This window comes from Lissotriton vulgaris, chromosome 6 (genome assembly GCF_964263255.1).
Source record: "Lissotriton vulgaris chromosome 6, aLisVul1.2, whole genome shotgun sequence".
In the NCBI taxonomy this organism is placed as follows: Eukaryota; Metazoa; Chordata; class Amphibia; order Caudata; family Salamandridae; genus Lissotriton; species Lissotriton vulgaris.
Window position 1 is genome coordinate 593,553,271 of NC_141694.1, and position 12,429 is coordinate 593,565,699.

Here is a 12,429-nt window from a genome sequence, read left to right on the forward strand (position 1 = left end):
TGTATTCTGCAGCTGGGCATTTAGTAAGAGATTGTTATCAAACTTGAGAACATTTCAAATGGGGACTTGGAAACTTTTGAGGAGAATTTACTAGTTGAACTTCATAACCCTACAATTGGCCAAATCGACAGCCAATAAGACTGTTTGTTGGTAGTCAACCTGTTAAATCAGAACCTAGGATTAGGCAGTCAAATCAATTTCAGTGAGTGGCTCTGTCTGTGTGTGAGTGTGGCTCTGTCTGTGTGTGTGTGTGGCTCTGTCTGTGTGTGTGTGTGTGTGGCTCTGTGTCTGTATGTGCGTTTCTCTGTGTGTGCGTGGCTCTGTCTGTGTGTGTGTGCGTGGCTCTGTCTGTGTGTGTGTGCGTAGCTCTGTCTGTGTGTGTGTGTGCGTGGCTCTGTGTGTGTGTGTGTGTGTGTGCGTGGCTCTGTCTGTGTGTGTGTTTGCGTGGCTCTGTCTGTGTGTGTGTTTGCGTGGCTCTGTTTGTGTGTGTGTTTGCGTGGCTCTGTCTATGTGTGTGTGTGTGCGCACGGCTCTGTTTGTGTGTGTGTGTGTGGCTCTGTGTCCGCGAATACTCTCTACTACTCTCTAATGCTCCCCTATTGCCATTGTAAATGACAATACCATTTATTTATGTTTAAAAAATGTCATGAGCAATGCCAATAGCTCTACCTTTAATAATGCTGAGACCATTGCATTGTAAATGCTTGTTACAGACTGTGGCCAGGCCAACGAGGATCTGTGAACGATGGGGTAGAATAAATAAAGGTCGAAATCTAATAGAAGAAGAGGAAATGGCCACGGTCACCACACCCAGAGTCCATCCGGCATTGAGGAACACGAAAAATCCAAGTTGTAACAAGTAGTCAGGACTGGGTGAGGTACATACATTTAAAGGGAACGCTCTGGAGCAGTGGCAGGGCTGGGAAGTCTTTTTGTAATGCCGGCTGAGGTAATTTTTAGAGGTGCATATATTTAACTCTAAGGGGGAGGGCGCACAGGACGAGCATGAATGGGGTAGGAATGGGTAATGAGTCACTCTAGGGGCTTCTAAAGAAAGATAACAAGACAGAGTTTTGCAACATCAAAACATCAGCATAGCAGAGCATTATTACGGAGAACATAAGTGTTGGTGCCGTTTTCCAAGGACATTAGGGTGCAATGAGGCATCAGTCAACATTGAAGGTGGAGCTAAAATAGGGTAGAGAGGTGCCTGTAAATATAACAAAACCAGTAAATGTGAAGCAGGGAGAGAGAGTGTCTCTCTCTCTGCATCTCTCAAGTAACTGCCTGCCCCTCGGACTTTCTAAGTATAAAGTCATTTAAGTAAAAATTCCTTCCCTTATGCATGTCACTACGCTTGACAATACTCTTAACGTTAATTCTTTTAATAAATTAGCTTGCAGGGCTTTTCAGTATTATTATGGTTGAGATTCCAACAACTAAAAACAGCCCTTGTTTCAATCCCTCTAGATCTTAATTAAGACAGTAAATAATTGTGCCTGGTGCTCCACAAGGTTCAATTTTAAATAACATCAAGTCACTCTACCACTAATTAGTAACGGGTCCTTTAACAATAAAAAGGGTGTGGGGCAAGATGAGGGCAGGGTTACCGGATGGGCGGGTGAACATCCTCAAGAAGAGACAAAGTCCATTAGATAGCTAGTTAACCCCAGATGGAGAAGCAGGCATAGGAAGAGGCCACACACAGGGGCAGCATAGGGGAGGGATGTGTGGTCCACTGAATGGGTGGAGACGGAAGGGTGATGGAGAGATTAAAATAGCCTCCAGGAAGAGAGAGGGAGCCAGGAGAAGGGCTACAGTTTACAATGTTCCCATCATCACGATTCCTTGTAAAGTACGCACTAGGAAGTGACACACAGAATGGGTGGCATGCTACAATTGTCATGCTTTCATCTGCTAACAATGTTGAACTCAATAAAGTGTGTTTAAAAATATAAAATGATGTGAAAATTCGTTTTGTTACAAAACGCAAATCAGGTTGGTAGGGACTCTGAATAAAACATATTTCACGCTACTGGATTTAATGTCAAGTTTAACAATCAGTTGATGGTGCTTTTAGAGGAAGAAAGGCTTTCTCAGAATATTGATGGTAATCGACCTTTGGACATAGAATTTTGACTAGAAATAACCTTTTCTCAATGCATCGCAATGGGTCTCATGATGATTATGTAGTGATTGACAAGGGCCAGTGCAGTTGGGGAGGTGCTGTAGCAACAAATGATGAACGGAATGCCGAATGAATCAAACATTCACCCCCAGTTACAGATCTGGGTTAAATCCATTGTTCTTTTGCTCACTACGCCAACCGAGTTTGACCCAGCCATGTGCAAATCAGTCTTGACCCTGCTCCTCATAGGAACAGTCCAGCCCAAACTGCCAAGTAAAGTTGGAGAGGCAGGGGGTGTTGGTTGCCCTTCAAAGACCTTGTGTATTTTAAGCAGTCTTAAAAGGATAAAAAGCGGTACAAAAGGGGGTGGTAATGGACGGAGCATCTGAACCAATCAAACACTCACACCCAGTCAACAGATCTGGGTTTAATCCATCACCGTTCTTTAGCCCACTCTGCCACCCCAGTTCAGACACGGCTATATGCAAATCAGTCTGACCCTGTGCCTCATGGGAACAGTCCAGCCCGAACTGCCAAGCCATGTCTTCCCTGGACCGGAAACAAGCTACCGAGGACCGGTTTCTGGCATTCCAGCCGCCTTCAGCTCGGCTTGCTTGAATCCAGTGGCAAAGTGAGCAAGGGACTCACGTCTGAGCATACCCTGCCAACTTATGGCGAACAAAGCGGTACAAAAGGGGGTGGTGATGGACGGAGCATCGAAAAGGATAAAAAGGCAGATACCTGATGCGTTCCAGAAAAGTATCTTGAAAGTTTCTTTAAAGGTGGCATTTGTACGGTCTGTAAATTTGCTATAAATGCCAAAAAAGTGGTAATAATAGTATTAAATCCAAAATTTCTGCTGGCTAACATCTTTTGATATTTACGTTTTGATGTGCTTGAGTAAAAAAAACTTTTGATCAGTAGTACATTTTGAATTATTAATCAAAGAGTTTTGCGGGAAAGTGTTTTAGAGGAGCCTTTTCAGCAAGAACATATTAGCGGAGCATTGTGTAGTTGAAAAATGCAAAGTGTCAGAGTAGTGAAGGTCAATCTTTAACCATAATTATAAAAATAAGAATGCAAGGGAGTTTTCAGACTCTAAGCTAGGCACCATTGAATTTTCCCTTGAGAAAATGATTTTTGGGTGTGGTGCACAAAGACAATATGAAACTTTAAGGAAAGGTGAAATAGTTGTTCTTGAATATTGTCAGGAGCCACTAATGCGTAATGCTCTGTTGTACCCTGAAAACCTTTAATTCATCCTACCAGCCTCAGCTGACAGGTGGGGTAGATGTGGGTGGTACTGGTGGGAACTGTCCAGTAGGTGGCACTGGCGGTGCATTTCCAGAGCACAGCTGCAAAGATAGTTCACTGAAGGGTGCAGAAGACCATCAGGGAACACTTGTTGTCGACTGAGCTCCAAGACAGTGGGCAGTTATTACTTGATTCTTTAATTCCTGGACCCCCATAAGGGACCCAAAAGGAAGGGACGATCACAGACTGCAACATCCTCTGTAGTGGGCTTCAGGACAGCCCTCAACTGCTGGTGTGCAAGATGTGCATGCAGAGACACTGACATTGTTCATTGCTTCTATCTGCACACTCACCACCTGCTTCATCCCACATTGCACCTCAAAACTGCACTCATTCTATTGCAATGTTTTGTTTTGCAGCATTTATAGTACGCTTTGTTCCCCTTGTGAGGGCGTCAACGCCCATTTTTGGAGAGGTTGTATGCTTGCCAACTGTTGATTGGTGCACATTTAGTGCATGACTTACGGGGTACTTTACCTCGGTAACACAGGACAGTTGCATTGAAAAATCTTTTCCTCGTTTCGAGATGCCCCCAAATAAAGGAAATTAGTAACAAGTAACAACACATTCAAGGATTTCATTTAAAAATAATACAGCTTAAGTTATCAAAAACAAATTGTGAGAGTCCAGATTAGTGGCCTCAGATATATGAATTTTTTAAATCAACTGAAAAAATCACCAAAGAGTATATCAAACAGAACAACAACGAAAAGAACAAAAACTGGTGTATACTTTTTATCGTACAAATGTATGTAGGTAAATAATTTAGAAAAAGGGTACAACACATTTGGTGATTTTTTCAATTCATTTCAATAATTCATATATCTGAGGCCACTAATCTGGACTCTCACAATTTGTTTTTGATAAATTAAGCTGGATTATTTCTAAATGAAATCCCTTGAAGGCATTGTTACCTGATACTAATTTCCTGTTACCCAAGCCTCCAAGGGTTTATTGGGTTGCCCAATGTACTTAGTAGTATCAATATAAAGGAGGCATTGCCCAATTCACACCACAGGGGCATAAAACCGACAGCCACAGAATATATAACATGACATAGCTTGTATTTGTAAAGCGCGCGTTCACCCTGGGGCTTATTGGCACCGAATAACAGATGTTGATTGTTACCCAACTCAATGGTACTCATTTTATCGACCTCAGAAGGTGAAAGGCAGAATGGACCTTCCAGGATTTGAACTTGTGACCATGAGGTCAAACACAGGCATTTCTAGTGGACATTGGTCCACTAAGCCACCAGACCCGATATATTACTGCGCTCTTTGTTAAAAACATTAGCATGAACTAGTTGACCTACCCTCCTACTTTCTTTAGGCAAATATGGCATTGCAACTTTTTTTATCAACCCCCCCCTACAATAGTCTTTAGTTTCCCCATTTCCACTCAACCTAAAGTAGTTTCCTTCATTGCTTAAGACGTTGCTACCAGGATGTTTTATTTAAGTAAATGAACAAACACAGCCCAACTTACCTCACTCCTTTTTACAAAGGTTGCAAAAGCATAATTTTTCTGCAAACAAATTATTTACTTACCACATAGATCATTGTGTCAAAATCATATTTAGATTTTCTGTCTATTGCAGCCGCAAGGTCTCTGGTGAGAAACCAAGAATATAGGTTACTATTCTGCAAGATGTCTCAGATTCATAAATACAACATGACAAAGCTTAAACTGAAGAATGGCAACATTGTCTCATGAATGTTAGAGAAAATGAGATAAAAAAAGCCTCTGTAGACGGCCAAATCGTCCACTGAGTTAACACTCACTGCTGGATCTAATATGAACAGCCGACTACGTTTTCATATCTCAACAAAAGAAACAGTCCCTTCCATTCTTTTGAGGATGTACAAAATGTTTTATTTTTATTCTGCATTAAACTGATGCATAAGCTTGTGCTACTGAATATAGCATGCTAAAATGAATGCAATTACATCGCGTTCTGTAACCACGCGGTTGTTACAACAACCAGGTTGTTACAACGCCATGCCATTACTACGCAAGTCATTACATCAACTTGCAGTAGATGGCGTTGTAACATTAGGAATGTATCATTTACTATTCCAACTCCAGCCTAAGCAACAGTAGGGAAGGTGTTGGAATAGTAAATTATACTATTCCTTATGTTAGAGCGCCATCTACTGCAAGGTAATGTAATCGTTGCGTAGTAATGGCGTGTTGTAACAAAGCAGTCGTTGCAACAGATGCGTTGTAAATGCATCGTGGTATAATGACCACGATGTAAAGGTTGTTTCTTGTGCTACTATCTATAAATCTAGGTTGTAACTTAAATCAGTGATTATTTGGAGCTCATATAAAAATAATAATGAATAGAGTAATATGTATAAATTGCAGGTTTTCTACTAAGATCCATCTTAGGCTATTGTTGATGGATTTAGGTGGACAGCTCTAACATCCAGTACAACGCTGCTATACATTTTTCTGAGGGTCAACCCCTTCATGCTCAACCAGAGCCTCTCTTTAAAGGCTAATCTCTTGAAAATGGGTAAACAAATTTACACCAAATCCAAAAAAGTAGGCCTTTAAAGTGATACTCAAACTTTTTGCCAAAATAAATTTGGTGTAATTCCGTTCAGCCATTTTGCTGTAACAGAGAGCAAAGTTTCCTATGGGAATTAACATAGCAAATGGAACTTTTGGGATCCCAGGCACTGCTTGATGGATTGGCGCAAAAACGTCTGTGACAGAGCCAAAGTGGATGAAATTGTTTTTAAAAGTGTCATGCAGATGATGGAGCAAGGATTCGCACGTAAAGCGACTTGCTCACATTCAAGAACCTCGTTTAATTTTAATGTCATTTAATCAACATGTTTTGTCATTAATAAGGCACTTTCACACAACACGCGGGTGTCCCAGAGATGCTTGCCTATGTGTCTATTAATCTTAACGAAGCTTGCATGCTACAGAATCGCTGCTTTGCAGAAATCTAGTCTGCGCATGCGTCGGTCATACCCATGTGATGTGACGCACTCGTAGTTCTGGAGGGATTTTTCGCACATGCGCATTACTGCTAAAATGGCCGCTTTGTCTTTAACATGCTCTCCGCTTGCTACTGCCGCTTTTGCTCAACTGTCTATTTATGCGTAACCTCTAATGCTATAGATATTATAAAGTAAGGGGTGCAGTGTAGCTAATCATGGTATACAGTGTATTAATTTTTTCTGTGTTTCTAATTTGTTTTCGCTTACTTTTCATGTACCGCGTATCTGTGGGCCTGGGAGTGGGGAGCCTCTCCATCTTAGAAGTCTGACAGGGTCTCACCACGTGACATGAGAAACGAAGTCTTGCAACAGTGGAACTCAGCCAGCTGGCTGCCGAAGCTGAGATGCTCCTGGGAACCTGCTCTTTGGCCTGGGAGAAGACTTCGACTTGTACCTGAATTGTATCAGTTTGTGTGATAATGTTTGTGTGCTCCATTGTTCTCTTTACACGTATGCCATGGGAGCTGGAATGTAAGGGGTGGGTACAAAAAATTAAATATTCATTGTGGGAACACTAAATTTTAGGTGGTGACAGTGACCTAACCACCTCTCTTGTCCAATCCAAAGTTGGGGATCCTGTCTTTGCAACATTTATGGGTGGTCCATAGACCCGAAAACAGTATAACTAGCCTAGTTCTAGATAGAGAAATTGTCTGACTTGTCCGAGTAGCTGACCTGTCACCGACCCTACGAACTCTATAGGTGATTGATACAGAGAGCTGCGGAGCACTCTGTCCGTAATTTCCACAAACTCCAAGGGGTGGAATAGTCTTAAGTGCTGACAAAGCACTTAATTGGGAAATTCGAGAACCCAATCGGGGTTATTGGCAGATTCCGTGCAGGGAGGGAGTAGCGCAGGTGTTGCATCCGAAGCTGCAGGTGTTGGTCGTGCCCTTTGGTGAGCCCAGTCCTGATCCAAATCCTGAGGGGTATCCTGTCCTGACTGTCCATGAGCTGTACCTGCTCGCCTACTGGCATCCTAAAGTCCTTGTCCTCGTTTTTTCCCAAACTGACCCGTGGCCAGGGTTAGTCCTCATTCCCGTCCCAGGTAAATATAATTGTGGGTGTATGTCTATCTATACTCTTTCCTCTCCTTCTTTAATAAAGCATTCTTGCCCGTATTATTTCCTCTGTCTTCTCCAAAGATTTACATGCTATTGTTTTATTAGTTATGTTCCATTTTTCCCCTTACCTGTAGGACACTATTAAAACTGTTCATGTACTTAGTGTGATCTATCTTACACACAGTTTTGAACCTATGCTCAAATCAGTAGTTAGAATAGAGTCTGGCTTAAGTCACATGTAGTAATTCTAGCACTCCACTGAATAGTATGAGTATCTAGTTTTACCTGCCTTAGTATAAGTCTGAAGACTGAATAGCATATTCCCTGTTTCCCTTACCTTGTAGTTGTTCACTCGCACTCCATGGTGCTTGCTCTCATCCATAGTTACATTATAGTTATAATTTTAATTATTGATATTCTAATTTGTATCAACTTTATTCTCATGGCATACGAACTCTAAAAATTCTTTATATAAAGTCTTGAAAACCCTTCAGGTGTCTGTGGTTATTACAATCGTAAATTTTTATGCAAATGTATGAGGTATTATTGGTTAGACTTATCTCCTACGCCTGCTAGCTCCTGATCTATCAGAAATATAGGTACCTGTGACAAGGATTGGTAAGTCAGGTACACTGGAAATAGTAGTATGGAAAACACTGGAATTACTGATAGTAATGTGTAAACTCGCCCGATTCACAAAAATACAGTCATAAACACTTCATGGGCCCAAGTGCGTGTAATCTGGTGAAATAAAGAGTCGGGCGACATGGGCGCTCTATCAGTAATTTTCTGGTAGCAGAGGATGGTTAGGACTAGTTAAGGTAGGTAGATAAGATAGTTTTTGTTGAACCGTGAAAAATAAAATGTGCTGCTAAAATTTTAGTGCTGCTAAAATAAGTTTTTTATTGCTTTGAAAATGTTATAAAATGTTTTGAAATTATATTTTATGAAATGCTACTATATTATTACATGTAATTAACAAATTGTAAGTAATCGTTTTGTGTTGTGTGGAATCCCCGGGGAAATAAAATAGCAAGTGGTGAGTAGAATCCACTTGGCTGTGAGGTCACTGGCTGGGAGGGAGATTAGTGCATGGTTAGGCAGAACTGGAAGCGCTAATTAGGATTTCCAGAATGAATTATTGAATAAATGATAGCTATGAGTCCATTGTTGAAAACTTCCGTTGTGATATCACCTAGTAAGGGTCACATGCGGAAGGAGTAGTAGGTTCCTCAAAGCTTGAGTGAAAAGCAAAGGAGTCCATTGGTGAAATTTTTTACTTAGTATATATCCCGGAAAGAAGTGGATGAGCCAAAGAAGTAGCAGGTTCTCTAATGCTCGTGTGAGAGGATAGGCAGAGAGGTCTATCCGAAGTGAATGAAAAGTAGACAGAAGTGGTTTACTTGTAGTGAGAGAAAAACTTGTGTCCTTTTTAAAACCCTCAAGCACAGTGGCAAAAGTTATACGTTGTTAACTAAACTGAGCACTTGCACTTTAAGAAAAATTCAAAGTTTTCGTTACCTTGTGAAGGAGGGAGTCAGTCGCAAGGCTGCACTGACGTCACTCCGTACCGCGCTGGTATTGGTTGAGACAGCGGGTGTGTAGCGAAGCTGAAATTGTAAAGGAGGGGTGAGTGCCGAAGCGTGAGACCGCGTCTCACGAAGGGGCCGCGCACCCATTGGTCAAGAGTATTTGCAACCTCTGTGCTGATTGGTTGCTGTGATTTGAAAGACGCGCTAGCATTGGAAGTACCAAAGTAAACAAAATTAATCAATCCGAACTCGAAGACAATTTGGAGAGGTGTATGTGGTATCCCGAATTCTTACCTGATCCGAAAAATCTAGGTTTTCATAAGGAGCAGATGCTAAGAGGTAGACCTTACAATATGTACGGAAGTAAGAGAAAATTGTCATTTGCCGAAAAGATCAAGAATTATTTCAAGAAAGACAAGCCCATTAGAACTAGGGAAGGTGTAATCATTCCACCTCCTAATACTCCCGCATCATTCATGATGTTCGACAAAGGGTATTATACCTGTGTATGGTTGGAGAATTGGGTAAAGTATACTGAAGATGACGGAGTCTTAGCGTTTCCTCTAGATGGTACCTTTAACAGTAGAATCCTGTTTAACTTAAGGACACGAATGAATGAACTACACCCCAGACCCAGATTAACGCAATATGAAGCTTTAGAGAAATGGGAGATTGAGGCTCTCGAGCGAGACAGACCCCGAATGGATAAGGGGGTGAGCAAATGGTACCCAAAATTGCAGCGGGAAACAAAGGAGAAAAAGATGAAACAGTGGAGACAGAATATGATGGTCACAGGACTATTTCCAGTATTTGGGGTAGCTGAACCCGAGGGAGGAAAAAAGACAGAGAAAACCCGACATTTGATGGCTATGGGGGATTCGGAGGATGAATACTTGGAGGATTTACTAATGAAAAATCCACCACCCTATGCTGAAGAGTATAGGCCCCTAAGTTCGAAAAACCCATTTTTCCGACAAACTAGAAGTAGAATGGCCAGTGAGACAGATATAGCTGGTACAGGTAGTAAACTCAGTGGTAGTGATGGATTTTGTAGGCCTGGCACAGCGATCCCAAATTATAGACCCTTTGATGATGAAAGACCAGGTTTGGCAATCCCAACTGCCCCGAGTATATACCCTCCATTAGTACCCCAAGTGATGCATGACAACTCTTTGGAAAGAGCTTTACATGAACGAGAAAAGGAAGCATTGATAAAACAGCGAAATGAATTGATTCAGACTATAGCTCAGATAAATCCCAGTCCTGAAGCCCTGACAATTCCAGTCACTATTGGTCCAGTTGTTCCCCTTTATGGGGATAGACAGGCTAGTCCAAGAACTCCAGTTATTACGCCAATTGTAGCACCACCTAGAAAAGAGCTGCTCATAGTTGATGATCAGGCAAGCGAATGTGAGTCTGTGATCTCCCTGATGGATCTGCCCATAAGGGAACCTGGAGCCAGTGTATCACGGTCAGGAAATCAGACGAAGGCAAAGGAAGTCCTGATAGAAACGGCTTCAGGTACCCGGAGTGCCACAGTAGTGACTCCGGAAGAAATAGAAAGATGGTCCCGAGAATTAGAAAAGGAAACTCCTCAGCCGAAACCATTAGATATATACAAGCTAAGAATAGAGCTGGAGGAACTGATGGCTGGGAATGTAGGATTAGACCGGTTAAATACCCTTGATGAGGAAGAATTATTGTTCCTATGCAAAAGCCTTACCCGGAACACTAGAGTGTTCCATGAAAAATTAATGGACACAGCTGCAAATATGGGAATAGATGTTAGTCGATCCAAGGTACTACAGAAACCCTACAGAGCAGAATTTTCCGACAAAGATTTAGAAAATATGAATGTGTCAGGGTAGAAGATACAGATAAAAGAATTGCTGAACATAGTGTAAAAATGGGGAGATCTAGACAAGTGGAAAGCCAGGTGGGCAAAGAAGAAAGAAGACAGTAAGGCCAGACAAAAGACTTCTGAATATGTTCTAAAAGAAGTGGACAAGGCAGAAAATCTGTATCCCATGAGAGAAGTACCAGGTGGGAAATATGTACATGTCCCATGGTCCCGACAGGATATTGTGTCCTTTACCAATGATTTCCCAAAATTAAGAGAGAAACCTGTAGAGTGGTATAGACAGGTTGAACAATTTGTGAAGGTCCAAAAATGTCTCCTGAAGGACCTGGATGGGTTCTTTGACATTGTAGTTCCTGTAGACTTATGGACAGAATGCAAGATTGCAGTTGATTGGCCCAGTGAAGAATATGAGAGAGACTCCAGAACCGGAGCTCCCTCGCCAGATGTAATGAGAAAGTATGATAAAGTAATACAATACCTAAAGGAAAAAGTGCCAGCAAAAGAAACTGATTAGACCCGAATAGATAGAACTACCCAGAATCGTGATGAAACAGTGCACTCCTACTATGAAAGACTACTACAGGTATTCAAAACCTACAGTGGAATCGATAACATTGAAATGAAGGATATGACCCATTTTATTTACCGATTCGTGTTAGGGTTGAGGCCTGAAATATCCCAGTGGATCAGGGATAATAAAATCTGTTGGCAGGGAAAACCCATAGATGAGGTCCTCAAGTACGCCAAGTACTGTGAGGATGAGCTGGAGAACAAAAGAAAAGCCTTGAAGGAGAAGGTGATGTGGGCACAAGTAAAATTGGCTGAACAACAAGAGAAACAGTTAAGTAAAATGAATAATAATGCTCAAAACACTTCTTCTGGGTGAGGAGGGAAGCCCCGAGTAAAAATGAGTAAAGAAGAAGCCAAAAAGAAATTCCCCTGTCACGGGTGCGGTCAGATAGGGCATTGGAGAGACGAGTGTCCACATTTGCAGGCCGGTAATGCCCCCATAAATGGTTTAAATCCACAGGTGCAGAAAGAGGGGCCACGAAAGAACCAGCAACAGGTAAAACAGCATCCGTTGCCTCGAGCTCCTAGACTTAACTATAAGAATCAGGCTCAGCAAAATGAAGGGGTCGAGGTATGGGAAGGAGGGGATGAGAGAAATGCCGCAACTTGGCAATTCCTGTTAAATGATACATTCCTCTGTGATGAAACATACTGACGGGCCTGAGGGGGGAGGACGAGGAGTGCATGCTTGGCGCCTCCTTACTGGTAGACCAGACAGGGCCATACATAGAAGGAAAGGTTGAAGGAAATGATGTCCCCTTTCTGTTGGACACTGGTGCTACCCGTTCTACTGTGAGAACAGTGGACGTTCCAAACCTACCCCTCTCGGGAGAAGCCATCCAAGTAGTGGGTGTGTCAAATCAGATAATCAGTACTCCAGTAACTGAACCAATGGAGATTTCTATAGGGAACTTTAAAGAAATGCACAGATTTGTCGTCTGTG

General features: G+C 42.0%; 1 protein-coding gene across 1 annotated transcript in view; it reads right to left on the minus strand.

Moving 5' to 3' along the window:
• Nucleotides 1-12,429, minus strand: part of RARS2 (arginyl-tRNA synthetase 2, mitochondrial) — a 273,941-nt gene that overhangs the window by 111,910 nt on the left and 149,602 nt on the right. Inside the window, exon 12 of the mRNA XM_086926598.1 lies at nucleotides 4,993-5,053. Within this exon, the coding sequence (XP_086782724.1) occupies nucleotides 4,993-5,053 (61 nt within the window). The remainder of the gene's footprint in view (nucleotides 1-4,992; nucleotides 5,054-12,429) is intronic.